Source organism: Eleutherodactylus coqui, chromosome 13 (assembly GCF_035609145.1).
Source record: "Eleutherodactylus coqui strain aEleCoq1 chromosome 13, aEleCoq1.hap1, whole genome shotgun sequence".
In the NCBI taxonomy this organism is placed as follows: Eukaryota; Metazoa; Chordata; class Amphibia; order Anura; family Eleutherodactylidae; genus Eleutherodactylus; species Eleutherodactylus coqui.
The window spans coordinates 43,794,925-43,814,921 of NC_089849.1; the positions used below are offsets into that span (position 1 = coordinate 43,794,925).

Sequence of the window (19,997 nt, forward strand, 5' to 3'; positions counted from 1 at the left end):
TGTTGGGCCACGATTCAAGGTTGATACTGCGCTCGCTGAGGGAAGTTAGTCTGACACATTTTGTAACTCCTTCTGCTGCATCGTCTCCTGACTCTGCAGCGCTACTGACTTTGCAGTATCGCCTGCGGTATAAACCTTCGGGGTCACACGCTTATCTTTGCAGCCATAATCAATTTAACGGTGTTAAAAAAAATTATTTTCAATTTTTTACAGAAATCTAATTTATGTCCGTTCCCCCCAAAAACGGCGAACGCGCTAACATTGCGCATCTGAGTCTGCGCTGCGATCTCAATCTGGTAATTTTAAACCATTTTTCCATTTTTTTAATAAAAAATAATTGCTCTTTTCGCCCTCCACCCTGCGCGAGCCGCACGATGTGCCATCCATCAGCCGGAGCCGCATCCCCCGTGCACACCATTCACGTACTCCGCTCAATCTGTCAGTCTCGGCCGGACTGTACCATTCACGTGTTAGGCTGGGGGGAGTGAGACGGGCTGATCTAATTCCCCGGGTCGTTAGATCACGATGACACCGTTTCTCCGTTAATGTTCTCGTTTATTTCTCGGTCAATAGAGGCGTACCGATCAGATCTCACGATTATCGCCCCTTCCCTGTAATGCCCGCAGTGTCGCCGATCACATCCCCACCCACTTCTCTCTCAACATGCTGCCGTCCGCACCGCCCGCTGCAGGCAGCCATCTTGTCCGGAGCGGGGACCGGACCGGCTCTACCGGGAGCAACCGAGCGAGACCAGTTGGCAGGCCGCACTGGGTTGGGGTTCAGCGCCGGCGATCGCCTCTGAACTCAGGGTTTAGGGGAATTGCATGGCGACCGGTGACAGCTTGCATTAGCGCACTGACAGCCAGGGAGCAGCACTGAGAATACCTGGGAGCTTACCGCCAGCGCCGCCTAACGGTGACATCGCCGGACCGGAAGACTGGGGAGAACATGAGATCCTGGTAGCTGCAGGGGCCAATGCCCCCGGAGGGGGATCCCGGTAACTAGATCTGTGCCAAGGGGGTGGCCGAGAGCCCGCAGACGGGGAGTCCCCGCCGCGATCATGGCCTCCAACTGCAGCAGCGCGGTGACCGGCAGCGCCAGCAAGACCAAGACCAAGAAGAAGCATTTCGTATGTCAGAAAGTGAAGCTCTTCCGAGCCAGCGAGCCCCTCCTGAGTGTCCTCATGTGGGGGGTCAACCACACGGTACGATCCCCATATACACCCCCCTAGATGTGTGTTATATGCGTATCCTCCAGAGCTGCAGTTACACCTATCGGCTAATGTATGCATGTCCTCCACAGCTGCAGATACACCCACTAGGTGTGTAATATGCATCAATCACCTAATGTATGCATATCCTCCAGAGCTGCAGATACACCCCACTCAGTGTGTAATATGCACTAATCTACTAATGTATGCATGTTCTCCAAAGCTGCAGTTACACCTCCATATACACCTATCAGCTAATGTATGCATATTCTTGAGAGCTGCAGATACACCCCACTAAGTGTGTAATATGCATCAATCACCTAATGTATGCATATCCTCCAAAGCTGCAGTTACACCTCTGTATACAACTGTTGGTATGTATATCTTTCATAGCTGCAGATATATACCCATCACCTGATATATGTATATCCTCATCCATAAATACTGATCACCTAATGTATACATATCCTCCAGAGCTGCAGTAACACCTCCATATGCACCCATCGGCTAATGTATGCATATCCTCCAGAGCTGCATTTACACCTCCATATATACCTGTTGGCTAATGTATGCATACCCTCCAGAGCTGCAGATACACCCCACTCTGTGTGTAATATGCACCTATTAGCTAATATATATGCATACCCTCCAGAGCTGCAGATACACCCCACTCTGTGTGTAATATGCACCTATTAGCTAATATATATGCATATCCTCCAGAGCTGCAGATACACCCCACTCTGTGTGTAATATGCACCAAACAACTAGTGTATGCATGTCCTCCAGAGCTGCAGTTACATCTCCTTATACACCTATTAGCTAATGTATGCATATCCTTCAGAGCTTAAAATACACACCACTATGTGCGTAATAGGCACCAATCACCTAATGTTTGCATATCTACCAGAGCTGCGGATATGCATATATTAGGTGATGGGTGTATATCTGCAGCTCTGATAGATATACACTCATCACCTAATATATGCATATCCCCCAGAGCTGCAGATATACACTCATCACCTAATATATGCATATCCCCCAGAGCTGCAGATATACACCCATCACCTAATATATGCATATCCCCCAGAGCTGCAGATATACACCCATCACCTAATATATGCATATCCTCCAGAGCTGCAGATATACACCCATCACCTAATATATGCATATCCTCCAGAGCTGCAGATACATTTCCATTTACACTTGATACTGTCAAAGCTGATACTGGCATGGATATCGGACAACTGAAAGAAGCAGGGCAAAACCGAAAAACATGGAGGGAGCTCGCCTTAACGGTCATGAACAACTGAACGGTTAACAACAACATACACCAATCGGCAAATGTATGCAGACATATACCCATCACCTAATAAATGCATATCGTCCAGAGCTGCAGATACACCCACATATCCATCTCTGCATATCTCTCTCAGGCCTATATATAGGCCCATCCTCATCCAATCCATATAGCTCATGCACCCTGTCATACATGGTATACATATCTCACCCCACAGAGGAGTGCATTATATGTATATATAATATTACACTTGTATAATGAAAGTGTTTGTGTTATTATGTAAGCTATATATCACACTCCTTGGTATATGCGGGGAGGCGCCCGTGCAGTAATACGGGACACACCTATAGATTTCCTCCCCTCTATATCTCTACCATTTCCTGTGTTTACTATGACAACGCAACCATTGTGCTGAATGAGGGCTGTAAGTCTTCACACGTACTTCTCCATGTCTGCTGGGTACCTTCTCTGCCAGGCGGGCTGTCAGCGCAGGTAGAAGATGGAGACGGGTGTTATGGGGCGTCCGGGCGCCTACTAGTCTGACCTGTGTACAGTTAGGTTATGCGTTAATCGCACAGGTAATTAGTGGTTAATTTCTGTTTATGTACAAATGTATAAACAATGGAAATCATTACTGAAACCTGTATAAAGGTACGGCGGCACGTGGCGGGTACGTCGTGCCAGTCTGCGGCAGCAGGTGCCTACGGTGCTTCGGGTCAGTGAGCCCAGCAGTCAGGCCAGGACACACGTCCGTATTATGGACGCAGAAATGTGGCCATAATACACTCGTCTGAAAGCCACCGTAGGCCGCTATCACACAAGCGCCAGCGGCTTCCCAACAGTTGCCAGGCTGAATCTGCCAGAATACCGGCGGAGAAACGCTGGTTGCTGCCGCCAACTGGACTCGTCGTAGTGATTGAACTGCTGCATTCAGGTGCCGGCTGCCATCAGCATGGCTCCGCCTGTGTTTTGCAGGGAGGAACTCTTGTGTAGTAGCACCCTTGTGGTATGTTCCACGGGGCGGATGTGCCGCAGAATGTCCGCAGCTGAGAGTCTGTATCAAAATTCGCAACATTTGGTGCAGATTGTGGCGCAGATTTACCCCCTCCATTGAGAAGAGGTGAATTCCGCAGCATAAACGGCAATAAAATTGACATGCTGCGGATTTGAAGTCTGCGCTGCAGGTCAATTTTTCCCCCAGCATGTGGACGAGTTTTTCATAGTCTCATCCACTCGGCCGCAGCTGTAAATGCTGTGGGTTTTCTGTGCAGAGGGTCCGCATGGTAAAGCTGCACTAAATCCGCCCCTCCTGAACACGTCTTCAGGCTCCGTTCACACTTGGCATGTTTTGTTGCATTTTTAAAAATCTGCAAAAAAATGCATGGGGTTCAAAAATGCAGCAAAAAATTGAAAGTGTCAATGCTGCCTTCACGTGGGCGTCAAAATCATGCGAGATGTGCGCATTGTGAGACGCTCGAATATGAACCCTATTCTTTTGAATGGGGTCATACACATGAGTGATGATTTCCTGCATGGCACCGCGATCCTATGCGGAAAACAAATCGCTACTATCTTGTGCGTGCTTTTGCATTGCAGCGCCCATTGTCTTCAATGGGGCCGGCAGCATCATCATCACCCCACATGCTACCCTGTTTCCCTGAAAATAAGACATACCCCGAAAATAAGACATAGCATGATTTTCCAGAATTTTTGAGGATGCAAAATGATTTTTCAGGCTTTTTGAGGATGCTTGAAATATAAGCCCTACTCCAAAATTCAGCCTTGCTAACAGTTAATTAAAAAAGTCAATTTAAATAGTTTCCAGACAGCTATACATGTAAAAAAGTTAAACCTTTTTGGACAAAAATTAAGGACAAAAATTAATTCTAAGACACTGTCTTATTTTCGGGGAAACACGGTAGGTGCACGTGATGCGAGGTTTCCCATTGAAAACAATGAGCGAAACTCCACAAACTGCAGTGAAAGATCGCTACATCCCCGAAGTGAGACAATGCTGTTTTCACATGACAACTCCTCGCATCCCAGGGGATTTCACATGGTGGGGAGTGTGATATGGGGGTGAGATTCACAGCCATATATCGCGCTTGCCTGTGTGAAGTTAGCCTTAGGGCTTATTCCGAAATCTGTTTTTTTTTGTTGTTTTTTTTTGTCCGTGTTCAGTGCATATTTGCAACGGATCGCACATGGACCCTTTTATCTTTTAATTTTTATTTTTTGAGACTGTTGCAGTCATCTGAACAGGATTTGCATAAATCCATACCCGTGCTGAAGAAACAATCCCATTCAGATGTATGGAACACATTTTCGGTCACAACATTTTTCTACAATTCTGTCATGGTCAAAGAAGAAGGCGTGCTGTGTCATACAATAAAACATAACTTTTATTACCTTAGATATAACAAAAAAACTCTATTGCACCCTACCAGATTCCAAACACTAAACTATAAGTGATGAGGTGGGGTAACTGCCCTGAAAAGGACGACCCCACGCAGTAATCTATCCCTAACTCGCCCTACTTCACCCTAAATAAAATGAGAGAACGAAAAATGTACGATAACACATAATTCTCCCTTTTTATTTAAAGTGAAGTATGGCTAGTTAGGGATAGGATGCTCTGCAGGGACGTCCTTTTCAGGGCGGTTACCCCGCCTCATCACTTATAGGGTAGTATTGAGACCTGGTAAGGTGCAATAGAGTTTTTTTTCTTTTTTTATATTTGTGTTAATAAAAGTTATGTTTTATTGTATAACACAGCACGCCTTCTACTGTGACCTCGGAATATATTGTGTCTGTGAATGTCAATATGCTTGCATAGAGGGTCCATGTATCCTTGGTAATTCTGGGAGTTAATAATTCTGCCATGTGTGTATATAGCCCGAGAGAAAAAACAGCCTGGATGCCCATAGCAACCAATCGGGACTTAGTTTTCACATCCTCCACTGGGAAAATAAAAGCTGTGTTGTGATTGGTTACACACGGCAGGAAGGGCAGTCTCGGTAAACGTGGTTCATTCTGTTGTCCACAAAGCAAGTACCATAATGTCGTCTTCATCTTCTGACCAGTGCCCCAGATTTCAATTGGTCAGACTGCATTGCGTCAATAACCGTGTATCTGCCGGAGTCATTCTCACGCAATGACGAAATCGGGACAGCTTGGCAAAATATACATAAATGATAAATTCTGAATGACTCTCTACGGCCGGTGACAGATGAGCGTGTTCTGGCCACATTTACATGTCCTTAATATGGGCGAGTGTCTTGACCCGACTGCTAATATACTCCGCCCAAACTGCAAGCATCGTAGGTTTCCCACCAGCCTAAGACCTCCCTTACACAGGTGTTTGCAGCTGAAAACGCAGCCAAGGAAGCTGAATGCCAGAAATGTGTGAGGGAGGTCTTCTACTCACCTAGTAGGCGCCGTCTGGGTCCCTCCCACTGTTCTCCGACATCCCTTCAGGCTTTCGGCAACTTGTCATCGCCGACAGAGCATCTTTTGCTAGTAATAGGGTTTGAAGACCCCGCCTCCAGCAAGAGATTGCTCTGATTGGCTGAGTTAGCCCTCAATGAACCAATCAGAGCAATCTCTTGCTGGAGGCGGGGTCTTCAAACCTGTTACCAACAAGTGACGCACTGCTGGCGATTACAAGTGCCCGGAGAGCAGCGGGAGGTACCCGGACGGCGTCTGCTAGGTGAGTATTGCTTTTTTATTATTTTTTTTCACGCAGTGTAGCTTTCAGGGTAGGGCGTAAAAATTACCGCCGAATGGTCCGGTTATTTGGCCGGCTCATCTCTACAGACATGCGTATCCTAAAGTAGCGCCTCTCTGCTACTGTGACATGGACAATGTCAACGCGGTGATCAAACTCTCGCACGTGCCGGGAGCTCCTGGATTAGCGGATTCAGTAGACTCCGATGGGCGCCGACCTCTGCCATGTGACAGAATTTTAATTTATCTGATACACAAAATGTCTTAAATAAAAGCATCAGGGTCACGGATGGGACATTAGTGTCCACATTACTGTGAAAGGTCCGGCCAGCCTACCAGAGACGATCCTCCTCGCCCACCGAACCTCTCACCGGTAATTTACATATGCCATGGGAAATGTAAATGCCTTCGTTTTACAGGTATGCTTAGGCCAGGATAACATGATAAATGTCATTCCATCATTGTTTTATTGGCGTAGGGGGTTTTATAGCTCTAGGATGGATGACGGGCGCTCTTTAAAATAGCATTCCGGTTACGTGCCAGAAGAGGTGAGGGTCTAGGGTTTACCACCCCCTACTGATCAGTCTCACTTACGGATTACTTTGCCATTAATTCCTATATCAATGCTGTTATAGCTAAAAGCACACAGGGCATGAAGCGTGCAGGGAAATGTACTAGAATTTCTAGCATGTAGGGCTTCCAGTAATGTTGTCTTTATCACAACTGTAAAAATGGTGAAAATCCGTATACTGTTTAATAACTGCATGTGTAGTGCGCCAATTTCCTTATCTGCGCTACTTTGAGGGGAGTTTCTTTTATTGCGTTGAGACGTGTCAGAGTTTTCGATTAGTCTGGGTCAAGGTCCTGAAACACTCAGGCCGCCTTCACACAGCTGAGGAAATCATGCAATACACAATATTGAAAACGGGAGCAGAAAACAGCAGATCTGAGGGACGGCGGAGAAGAACAACTGTAGATAAATCCCAAAATCGGAGGGTCGCTTTAATATTTATGAAGAGTAAGAAGTGCTCTTCAGCTTCCATCTACAGCATATTCTCTTTGTGTACGGGCTATAGAGTGTGCCTAGCCCATATATCGGCTAACCCAATAGGAGGTGAAGGAGCACAATATTCAGGCAAGTGGTTCTGCTTCTTCTTTTAAATGATCAGTTGGGGTCTCAACATCCGGAACCGCACCAATTAGAACTTGTGACATTTTTTTTTTCAAATTGATAGGTGCACTTTAAAATCTGGTTCCTTAAAGGAGATGTCTCGAGGAAGCAGTTAAATTTTTTTTTTGCCCAGTCCCCCCCATTAAACATACATTACTAAGCCCCCCTGTAAATGACATTTCTAGCTGGTTCGTACTTACCGTTCCAGCGTTTCAGCAACTTATATAAGTTTCCTCAAGATGGCCGCCGGCTCTTTCCCCGTCGCTCGCTGCAGCCCGACGTGCGCGCTCCCGAGACGCCGCCAGCTGTGTCTCCATGGCAACCGGACGCATCGCAGCCGCCGACCAGACGCCCCGCAGCCGCCGACCAGACAGCAGGTAACCGGCGCTAGCCCCCGGCTCCCCAGCGCTAGACCCTCAGCCCAGGTGAAGGCCCCGGAGCCCAGCGCTAGGTTCCGGAGCCCAGCGCTAGTTCCCCCGGCCTAGCGGCAGCCCCCCCCGGCCTAGCGGCAGCCCCCCCCCGGCCTAGCGACAGCCCCCCCATCGCAGCGGCAGCCCCCCCCGGCCTAGCGACAGCCCCCCCATCGCAGCGGCAGCCCCCCCCCGGACAAATCACTTACCTGGGAGGCTTCTCGGGGCTGCTGGGCTGGGCTGGGCTTCTCCGCTGGGCAGCTCCAGTTTCTGCACCTTCCTCTAACAGAGGATGGTGCAGAATGGCCGCTGCAGCGCGCTCCCGAGCAGTGACAGCTCGTCTGCGCATGCGCAGAAGAGCTGTAGCGGGGAGCACACTGAAGCGGCTCGTGCTGAATGGAGAAGACCGGACTGCGCAAGCGCGTCTAAAAAAGCAAGCTGCCAGCGAATTTAGACGGAACCATGGAGACGAGGACGCTAGCAACGGAGCAGGTAAGTGGAATAACTTCTGTATGGCTCATATTTAATGCACAATGTACATTACAAAGTGCATTAATATGGCCATACGGAAGTGTATAACCCCACTTGGTTTCGCGAGACCACCCCTTTAATATCGAGCACGGCTGCATTATGGGTTGCCTTGTTTACATGTACATATCCATTGACAAGTGACACTTGCACAATAATCTACATATGTATACCCTTCAATTTGAAGATCCTTTTACCGTTCCTCATAGGACATAATTTGCAGACTTCTCACCATCCTGGTAGTTCTTCTAGGAACTTGCTTAAGTTTGTCGGTGTCATTTTTAAATTGTGGGGCCCAAAACTGGACACAGAAGAGTAGAGGGGGATAATTACTTCACGTGGTCTAGACTCTATGCTTCTCCTAATACATTCCACAATTGTGTTTGCCTTTTTGGCTGCTGCATCATATTGTTGACTCATGTTCAGTCTGTGATCTATTAGTATACCCAAGTCTTTTTCTCATGTGCTGCTGCTTAGTCCGATTCCTCCCATTCTGTGTGTGCCTTCTTGATTTTTCTTGCCCAGATGTAGGACTTTGCATTTCTACTTGTTAAATACCATTCTGTTAGTCGCTGCCCACTGTACAAGCTTTTCTAGATCTTTTTGAATTCTCTCTCTCTCTCTTCCCTAGTGTTAGCTATCCCTCCTAGTTTTGTGTCATCAGCAAATTTGATCAGATTCCCATCAATTCTCTCCTCCAGATCATTTATAAAAATGTTGAACAACACTGGGCCCAGCAGAGATCCTTGTGGTACCCCACTCGATACATTCTTCCACTTGGATGTGCAGCCATTTATGACCACTCTTTGAGTACGATTCCTCAGCCAGTTGTGAATCCGCCTAACAGTTGCCTTGTCAATCCCATATTTATTTTCTAAATCACAGTAATCATTAAAGGGGTTTTCTGTGGAAATACTATTGATGACCTATTCTCAGGATAGGTGATCAATAGTTGATCGGCCCGGGTCCACCTCTCCGGACCCCGACCGATCAGGTGTGCGGGCACATTCTGTCTGCGCCACAATAACAGAAGTCGGAGTGAAAGCCGGTGCTTGTAACTGCAGGCACGGTTCCCATTTATTTCAATGAGAGCTGTGTCTGCACTTAAAAGCACTGGCCACTACACTGAGGTTGGTGCAGAGGCTTCCGTTCCAAACTTTATTACAGCGCTTACAGCATGTGCCCACACAGCTGATCGTTCGGTGTCCCGAGCGGCGGACCCGGCCAATCAACTATTGATGGCCTATCCTGAGGATAGGTCATCAATAGTATGTCCACGGAAAACCCCTTTAATAACCATTAGCACGTGTAAAAAGACCTTAGAGAAACGTCCCCCCACGTTCCCAGGAACAGCATTGCGGGCAGCACAGTGAGTCGTGATTAGCACTGCAGGCTTGGCGTACTGCGGTCCTGAGTTTCTATGCTCTCCCTGTGCGCCGCTGAGTTTCCACTCGGTGTTCCAGGATATAAAACATTAATGTTGTATTCATAGTGAATGTAGCTGAGATGCAATACCAGACGCAGCCGCATCAATGAGATACTGCATACCATGTCAGCTCCTGTCTACATCTGATGCAGGGGTGTACAGCTACTACAACTCCCAGCCTATGCTGGAAGTCTCTTGCTCTGGGTGGGGGAATGCTGGAAAAAATTGTTATTCTGAGGCATGTGAATATAATCCCTATTGCACTAACTGTTCCCTCTTCTGGTCTGCAGATCAATGAGCTGAGTAATGTCCCTGTCCCGGTCATGCTGATGCCAGATGACTTTAAAGCCTACAGCAAGATCAAAGTGGATAACCACCTATTTAACAAGTAAGTGCGGTCCTGTATCTCCTGCTGTCTCCCATCCTGGCAGGATACAGCACGGCTATATCCGGTAAAGAAGCGTTGGGTAAATGCCAGCTACATGATATGGGCACATTTAGCTGCCCTTTAAGATACCTCACTGGATATCTGATTTTATAGGTAGGCTTTGGTGTTGGAGGACCTGGTCCATATATAGAAGGTTGCCAACACATTGATTTTATTGGGATGTTGCTTTCTGGCAGTGCAGGTAAGCCCAGTGTTCAGGGCCGGGTACCCTGGCTGATGGACTTGTAAGAACTGCAAAGCATGGGACCCTACTTGATCAGCTAGTTGTTGTGGAATATGGTGGTTGTCCATCGCCAATGATCCCTTTAACCTCTTAACGCTATAGGACATACAGTTATGTCCTGTAGCGTCGGGTATGTATGAAGAGAGATCGCACGGCTATCTCTCTTCATACAACATGGGTGCTGGCTATTTCTTACAGCCGACACCCGGTGGAAATAGCTTCAATAAGCCGCGCAGCTCATCGGAGCTGTTAACCCGATTTTTGGGGGTCCCGTATGGCCCACTGCGATGAGATCGCAGGGAGCCGTGCGGGTGTCATGGCAACCGGGGGCCTTCTGAAAGGCCCCAGGGCTGTCTTGTCAGAATGCCTATCAAGCCATACCCTTGGGGTAGCTTGATCGACTGCCTGCCCGATCGCAGTATGACGTAATGCTAGGAGCGTCCAAAGCATCGCAAGTTGTTGTCCCCCCTCTGGGCGACTAAAAAAAAAAAAGTAAAATTAAGATTAATAAAGTTTTACTAATTATTTAAAAAGAAGTAATAAAAAAAGCCTTTTGCCATATTTATAATAAAAGAACCTAAATAATAAAACAAAAATACATATTTGGTATCGCTGCATCCGTGAAAGTCCGATCTATCAAAGTAACGCATAATTTACCCCGCACGCTGAATGTTGTCGGAATAAAAAAAAAGAGTGCCAGAATTGTGCTATTTTGGTCACCCTGTCTCCAAGACAAAATGTAATAAAAAGCGATCAAAAAGTCATATTGACTAATGAGCCCTTGCACAACTATGTAGATGAAAAAATAAAATAGTTATAGCGGTCAGAGGATGGCGAGGGAAAATAATAAACAAAATAAAAAAAATCTCTGGAAAAAAAAATAAAACTAGTACAGCAAAAAAGACTGTATAAGTTTGGTATCGTAGTAATCGTACTGACCCATAGAATAAAGTTATCATGTTGCTTCTATTGCAGTGTGTACGCTGTAGAAACAAGACACACTGAAAGATGCCGTAATTTCAGGGGGAGGGGGGCCATTTCACCCCACTTAAAATCTTTTAAAGTTTTTTAGTACATTATATGGCAGATTGAATAGTACCATTACAAAATACAACTCGTCTTTTGAGCGATAATCGTTGTGTCTAGCTGCACTGACATCATGCAGTTTACGTTGGAGAATGAAAGAGAATGATCAGCCTTATCAGGAGTTCACAACGAAATACAGCTGATACTATTGTTTTTAGCTGTATCCCGCTCCGTGAACACAGCCGGGGTATGAAGAACACAGCAGTCCAGCTGTGTTCTTCAAACTCCGCACGGAGCGCACAGCTGTATAACAGCCGGGCACTCTGAGAAGAGAACAGCTGGATGCAGAAGACAAGCAGCCCCGCTTGTCTTCTGGATACCCCGCTCGGAGCGCAAAGTGATCGCTTAAAACTGTGAAACTGCCGTTTCAGCGATCACCTTGCCCTCTAAATGCAGACAACGATTATCGCTCAAAAGACATCTTTTGAGCGATAATCGTTGCGTCTAAACCACGTTTAACTTATGGTGCCGTTAGGGCAGGTGACAGGGAATCGGGGGCTGCATTTTTCTATACTCCCCTGGTTCCTGCGGTGTCAAGCGCCAAGGTCCGCAGGAAAATCTAACTTTTTTCAGAGTCTGGTATACGTGCTTTCCCATAGACTTGTACAGGAGAGCATGCACATGTGACTCTAAAATTTTCGTCCAGTGCATGGACTTCGTGGGAACTGCGAAGCGGGTGAGTAGAAAATTATAGAATGATGTCTGCCCGAACCATTTCCAGGAAATTTGGTGTTATGGCCCCCATTACATGTCTAGCCATTCATTTACACTCCAACACTGTCACTTTCAGTGGTGTCATGAACCAGACACCTGGACTGCTAGAGACTGGAACTCAATCACCTTTAGGGACAAATCCAGGTTCAGTTTGGGAGCCGACCATGGTGCTGTCCTTGTCTGGAGGCCTCAGAGTGAGCGCTCCAATCCTGCCTTTGCTGTGGAGCAGCACGCTGCCCCAATTGCTGGTGTGATGATCTGTGAAGCCGTTGCATGTGGCAATCGTTCACCCCTAGTAATGATTGAGGGACATGAATGGCTCAGTGATATGGCTGGGCTTCCAACAGGCATCTTTCAGCAGGATATTGCTAGGTCGCACACACAAGGATGTCACAGGAATGCCTCTGCTAGGTTGCCACACTTCCTTGCCCTGCCTGGTTGGCAGATTTATCACCGATTGAGCATTTATGGGACCATCTGGGACACCAGCTTCGGCAGCCTACGAGTGATCAAGAAGTCCAGTTGCTACATCTGTGGGTAAATTTGCCGCAAATACTATACAAAGCCTGTGTGTCTTCATGCCCGAACGTATCTCATCATATATCCAGACTAGAGGCCGGCCCAACAGAGTATTGGAGCCTCCATGCCCGACCGTATCTCATTATATATTCAGGCTAGAGGCAGCCCAACAGGGTATTAGAGACTGTATCCCATCATGTATCCAGGCTAGAGGTGGCCCATCAGGGTACAAAAGCCTCCATGCCCGACCGTATATCATCATGTATCCAGGCTAGAGGCAGTCTAACTGGGTACTAGAGGCTCCATGCCAGACTGTAACTCATCATGAATCCAGGCTAGAGGCAGCCCAACAGGGTACTTGAGCCTCCATGCCCGACTGTATCACATCATGTATCCAGGCTAGAGGCGGCCCACAGTGTACTAGAGCCTCCATGCCCGCCTGTATCACATCATGTATCCAGGCTAGAGGCGGCCCAACAGGGTACTAGAGCCTCCATGCCCGACTGTATCACATCATGTATCCAGGCTAGAGGCGGCCCAACAGGGTACTAGAGCCTCCATGCCCACCCCTATCTCATCATGTATCCAGGCTAGAGGTAGCACAACGGGGTCCTAGAGACTCCTGTGAATTAAACAGTTTTCACCAATAAACGTCTCCTTTCGATCTAATATTGTAATCACATACACATATCATCATTACAGTCACACATAGAAAGTCCCATCCGATTCCAACAACTCCTTGGTGCATTAATTCATTTTTTTCTCAATGAGTATGCATGAACTAAGTTGAAAGGAAGATCTTAATAAATTGGGCTTTATTCACACATTTTTATAGGAGCCACGGTCAATCCATACATGGATTCCATAAGTAAAAGCATGTAGCTGAGGGAAAGTGGAGATATGAAAGTGGGGGAAGGAATTTTTGCACATTTTTGTGTTGATTGCATATCTCTTATAGACAAAGAACCTGGCAGTTTCTCATTGCTTCATTGCACAAATAAGTAAACTCCGAGCCAGGGTTCCTGTACCCAAATGACTGAAATGCTTTCTCCTGGTCTTAAAGGGCTTTTGTGATACTGGAAAAGAAAGTACTGCCCCTTTTACACGAGCAGATTCTCATTTGAATGAGCGCACAAGTTCGTGCAGAATGCTTGGACAGGCAGATCATCGCTGAGAATTGTTCACTTCTCAATCAGTTCTTCACATTCTATGTGAAGTGCTTAAACATAATGAGAAGTAAGCGAGCGCCGATTACTTTTATGCAAGCTAAAAATGAGCGCAAAATGAAAAGCAAACAAAGTCCACGATGGCTCGCGTTTAGACCTAACTATTATCAAGCACTTGCATTTGTTTTAACAAATTTTGAGCGACAGTCGTTGCGTGTAAATGGGCCTTATAGTAGTAGTAAGAACAACTGCACAATCGGTATTTAAAGTGAACGAGCCAACAGTGATTCTTATGTCTGCATTAAATGAACGACGAACCAATTATGAACAATTATCACTTGTTGTTGGCTTCATTTAGACGGGACTATTACCGTTCCTCGTCACTCGTTTGAATGATCTATTTTTTTGAACGATGATCCTTCTATCTAACAGGGCCGGAGCACCAGACATATATTTTTAAATAACATGTAAGCTCCTTAATAGATTATACAATCCTTTTGTCTTATCGCACAGATCATCACATTGGTGGTGAGGGGGTTGATATGGTTACCAACGTGAAAGCAACCCTCGAGTTTCGGGACAAATTCCTGTCCCGGAACCGAAGGGTGGGGTATATTACCTCCATTGTTCTTCTCTGGTGGTCACACATGCTTCTTACTAGTCCATTCATTCCAGTGGGACTGCTCAAGTTAGCTGATCACTTGAACTCGGCCATCTCTGGCATTCCCATTAAATTGAATGGAGTGGCGCATGCTTGAAGGCCAAGCCATTCAGGGACAGTCAGCAGATTCCTTATGCTGTGGAAAGATAACTATAAATTTTGGCAGAATCGCTTTAAGATTCATTATGACCATGTAGATTAAGGATACTTGGTGGGTTTAGAAGACCAAGATCTTAAAGGCACCTGTCAACAGAAAACTTCTTTTAAATCCGCTACTACATTGTAATAGAGCGTGACACAAGCGGCCACACGTGGTTCTGCACAGAAAGTCATTTAACATTAACAGATAGCCTTACTTTTTGTTTGCCTGCCCACTATGCAAATGCGCCACCTAGAGTCTGAGACAGCGCCATTATTCCTCCATGTCACTGCGGAAACCCAGCTTCTCCTCCTGCTGAAACCCCCAACGCCTCCCCTGTGTATTGGCGTCCATGCTGATAGCTCTGAAGTCTTGCGAATGCTCAGTGCGCCCCTCCTGCTGTGTCTTCGATTCACTTTGCATGTTTAGGGAAGTTGTGGCAAGGGGGGTGCATTCATGAGATTTCGGTGCTGCCATCACTGAGGTCAATAATCGGGGAGGCGTCATCGAGCAGGGAAGAGGCCAGGTTTCTGCAGTATTGTGCCGACTCAGAATCATGATGGCGCCGCCTCTTTGACTTGCACATTTGCATACTCAATGCACAAACGGCAAAGGATGAATTTCTGTTCATGCTAAATGGCTTTTTTTTTTGCTTGCTTGCGTCGTGCTCTATTACACTGTGCTGACGGATTTAAAATTAATTTTCTGGTGATGGGTGCCCTTTAAAGGGAGTTAACGCCTAGATTTGAAAACTAGATACCGGAAAATTCCTTTTTTTTTTTCCTCTCTAATCTGTTTTGAGTTTCTGATTGTAGATTTTTCTTCTTTAATTCTATTTTCTATACATGACCATGGGGGCGGCCATCTTGCCTGAGCTGTAGATAACAGCTTTTAGAGATGCTTTACAGCGGCATCATGGGGCATTCACGCAATGAACAGTATCTAACTCATTGACTTCTGTTGGAGTGTTTTGTCCATGCTCTGTGACCTGTTCAGGGAGAGGTATGAGCTGAGCCATGACCATCGTCTACATTAGGCCTGCACAACTTGGCAGTAGGCAGAGGCCAAAATCTGCAAACCTCTTGGGGCCACAGATAGATAGATTTTAAGCAGCTCACTTTGTAAGTAAGCCATTAAAAAAGTATTTCATCTATAATTTAATGATTAAACTAAACGTTTGAAAAACTAACAATTTACATTTGTAATATAGTTAGGAACCTAAGAAAAAGCCCGAGCTGAATCACACATATTTTTTTACCCTGCAATACTCTTACTGCAGTGTATACATACCGTTCCAAATATTGTGGGTTGAAAGATTCTGCCGCACCACTGCTCCCGGGTCCTACAGGACCTTCCCTGACTTAAATGACCCAACGCATGGCTGGTCACATGGCTCATTCACTGAAGGTCCTTTGCTCCGCACAGTCATGTCACGCTAGTTGTTACCGCTGCTGGTGTTAAAGTTTAGGCTTTACTGCTAGCGGTTAGTGTGACATGACTGCACCACGGACTGTAGCATGATGTCAAGGGGCTACAACTAGTCTCTTGACATCATGGTCCTGTCACAGACCATGGGCTGCCAGAAGTCCTCTACCGGGCCGCATGTTGTGAAGGCCTCATCTACAGTGAAAGCCTGATCCTGTGTGTATTTGTAGTTGATTCTGCAACATCGGTGTGGTCGCGGCCTTTGTGGTAGTTATTGTTCATAAGAATCTCAGCAACTTTTCTTGCTAAAATGGGCGATTCTTTATCAGTATTGTCCGTGCCGTGGATGCGGAGAGCGAGCGCTCCTCTTTATAAAGTGCTTGGCAGCTCATTTTCTGGACGTCACCATTGACCTTTAGTGTGTGGATAGACCTGACCTCCTGGTTCTGCATTGCAGTCGAAATGAAGAATCGTGACGCGATGTAATGAAATGGCTTTCCTCTCATTGTTATCCGTGGTGATTGATGGAGGAAGACCGCTGCATTAATTCTTGGGACGCTTATCTCTTATCAGGCAGGGTCCTGGGTTTTATGACCCTCCTGTCATTGCTTTTCTGCTGATGTAGCAGGCTCCGTTCCAGGTTGAGGTTTCCTCTGTTCTTGTTGGTAGCCTTAGAAACATACATTTATGTGTGAGATTAGTCACTAATAAAGTGCTTCTTCTGGAGTGTATATGATAGAAATAACAGTACGAGGTGCATTCAGGGTCTAAGATCTCTTAAGTTTTTATTTTTATTCTAAAAGAAGCACTTATCCCAGAAAGCTGAAAGTATTGTCACTTCTCAACATAATCTCCCTCACGACTTTTGTCCACTTGAAAATCACTGATGCAAGAGCGGCATTACTGGAAAACGTTCTACCACAGAGAGTGGCCTTCATCGCTGGAGAATAACAAACGGCGCTATGTGCAAGGTCAGGTGAGTAAGAGGAACAACTTCAAATGTTGTTGTCATGAAGAAATCCCCTGAATAAGGGCCGCCCCATGAGCAGGAACATGGTCTTTATGGACTCGTGGCACCCAACTGGAGTGAACTTTTCACATCTTCAAGGTCTTCACGTAGGAGGGTGCACTCAGATCCTACAGAAATGTCGACTTTGCAGACAATTTCTTCCACAGTCCGTCCTCCAAAACCACTTGTTCTACTCGCACAATCGTGTTGTCGGACCGGCTGGTGTCTGACTGAGGGTCTTTTGGTTCGTTCTCACACTATGCTTAGCCTTCTTTGAATTGTTGCACCTATGAACTCACATTTTTCATTTCCTTGAAACCTTCACCACACATCTCACTCAACTGACGATGAATGTCGATTGGTGTCGTTCCAGGCAAACGAAGAAAACTGATGATTACACGCTGTTCTAGGAACATGAATGTCGCCATTTTAAGTACTTGAAACGCTTCTAACACTGGATGATTCTGCCATCTGTCTCGTACATCTCAGAGGAATGTCTGCGTCTTCTAAGATGTGTCCCATGTTTCTTTCTGCTCCTATTTCCAAAAAAATAAATCTTAGACTGTAGAACTTGAGTGTACTTCGTATATAGTGATATAACTAGACATAAACTCAAGCCTGCCTTCTTAGAAGGGCCATAAATTAAAATCTGTGTAGGGCTATATTTGCTGCTTGAAACATGAGTAGCATAAAGTTCCAAAAGACATTTGTCTATTACTTTGAATCACTGTGGCATGTGGAACGTTTCAGAGGAAACGTGCATTAGAAAGAGGCCTGGAACTTGGTGAAGAGTCGTGGGGAGGGGGGGGGGGGCTCCCTACCAAGATCATATAGATGAACAGGATTATTGCTTTTTGTGTACACCTTTGCCCGTTTCCTAAAAAAAAATCATTGTGTTTTTGAAAATGAAGACTTTTTGTAATTTTCATTAAAAATTTCTGATTATTTTGTTTCTATGCTTGTATTGTTTTCCAAGGTGCTGCAGACTGGAAAACTGAAATCTTAGCAAATTCTGTCAGTAAATTGACTGATTCCTCCTCTAGCCTGCTCTCTTGTTACAGCCTTTCCACTGAGCTATTACAGAGGGCTTAATTACAGTTTTGGGGGATGGTGGAGGAGAACAGAGTATAGAGAAGAGAAAGCTACTATTACAGAGGGCTGTAATTCACTCTGGGTGAATTTTCTGCTCTAACCAGGAGTGAGAATGGAGAGCTAGCTGTGTAGTATTGAGGGGTTATGCTACACAGCCTCTGAAAAAAGAGAAGAGAGGGGAGCACTGAGCTTGTGTGCATTCATGAGAGAGACTAGCCTATAAGTGCTGGGAATTCTCCTGAGCCAGAAAATTAACTGTAGGAGAGCCTGCAAACCAAGCATGAGGCTTTCTAAATGCATAAGAAGGAAAACTAAATGCAAAAAAAAACGGAAGTGCATTATTTTAATTTTATTTGCAGCACTAAGGCCGCTCTCACACACGGCATTAGTAAAACGCTGTGTTTTTATCGCAATTTTGGATGGGCGTTTTCAAACGCATGTTTAATGCGCTCAATGGTGTTTGGTAAAGCACCCCTTTATTGTGATGAGGCGCCTTTAAGTGCAAAAACGCATGAAAATGGAACAGACAGCAGAAATTAATGGGAGCGTTGTACCGCAATTAGTGCAGCATTTAGAATGCCGCAGTAAAAAGCATCCTGTGTGAGAGCAGACTTATGGTGCCTGTCCATGGGCGTTGCAATATCCCGCGGCGGATCTCCTACGCCGGGGAGCAGGTGCCAGCTGACGGATCTCCACAAGGATCCGATCTGACAGATAGGCTCACCGCGGAGAATCACGTAAATTCGCAGCATGCTGCAATTTGCCGGCTGCGAGTGGAGAATAGCTATGATTCTCCGCTCGTGGAAGGGAGGGTTGCGCTTTCCATTGCAACGCTAGGGAAAGCGTTCCCCGCGGCCGAATTATCGCCGTGGGGAACTCAGTGAAAATTCGCCCGTGGACAGGAGCCCTTAGTAAGATGTGTTTATTGATTGTTTTCATAGTTTTTTTTAATATGCTTTGAATTTGCAATAATAAATGTGGACATTTCATGTCTTTATAATGAATCCTTTCTTATTTCTAGAGAGAACCTGCCGAGCCGTTTTAAATTTAAGGAATATTGTCCCATGGTCTTCCGTAATCTGAGAGAGAGATTTGGAATTGATGATCAGGACTACCAGGTAAATGTGTATTATGCAGAATACTGTACAACGGCCTTATAGAAGGTCCAAGTCATTTTCAGAGCCGTGGTACGACACCGGCTTAATGTAAGCTGCATGATTCCAGTATCATACCCAAGCATACAGAGTTGTTGTATTCTCTTGGGTGTCTATGGAATCTGACAGAAAAAAAGGTCCATCTTCCATTAGTTCCTACATTCTGGAGATATTCTTTCCTAGAGAAGAATATTCACATCCTAAACTGCAGCAAACGGAGTCTGTATAGATCCATACTGAAGAACCGTAAGGTCTCACTGTGATGTAGTACAGGCTCCAGGCTTCAAAGATATTCTCCCCTAGAATAGCATATCTCCATAATACAGCACCTGTTAGATTAGATTATATAGGCCATCTGCCATATACATTAGGCCCTGAGGTCATATTTCATTAGTGACCCTCCGGTTTCCCGACAAAATTCTGTCCCTGAAGCATAGGGGGAGGGGGTTGTATCACCTGTGGTTGTTCTTTTGTGATGTAGCTCCGATCTGCCACTTCTGAGGCCTGTTTTTGGCCATCCAAGATGGCTGACACAATCAACTGAGTACCTAATCCCCGCAGTGATTGGTAGTGTTAGACTACTAATACACTAT

At 45.9% G+C, this 19,997-nt stretch overlaps 1 protein-coding gene across 1 annotated transcript in view; it reads left to right on the plus strand.

Annotated features, from left to right (window-relative positions):
• Positions 1-690: 690 nt before the first annotated feature.
• Positions 691-19,997, plus strand: part of PIP4K2B (phosphatidylinositol-5-phosphate 4-kinase type 2 beta) — a 35,800-nt gene continuing 16,493 nt past the window's right edge. The window contains exons 1-3 of the mRNA XM_066587419.1: positions 691-1,204; positions 10,059-10,156; positions 19,272-19,368. Of these exons, the coding sequence (XP_066443516.1) occupies positions 1,061-1,204; positions 10,059-10,156; positions 19,272-19,368 (339 nt within the window). The 5' untranslated portion in view covers positions 691-1,060. The remainder of the gene's footprint in view (positions 1,205-10,058; positions 10,157-19,271; positions 19,369-19,997) is intronic.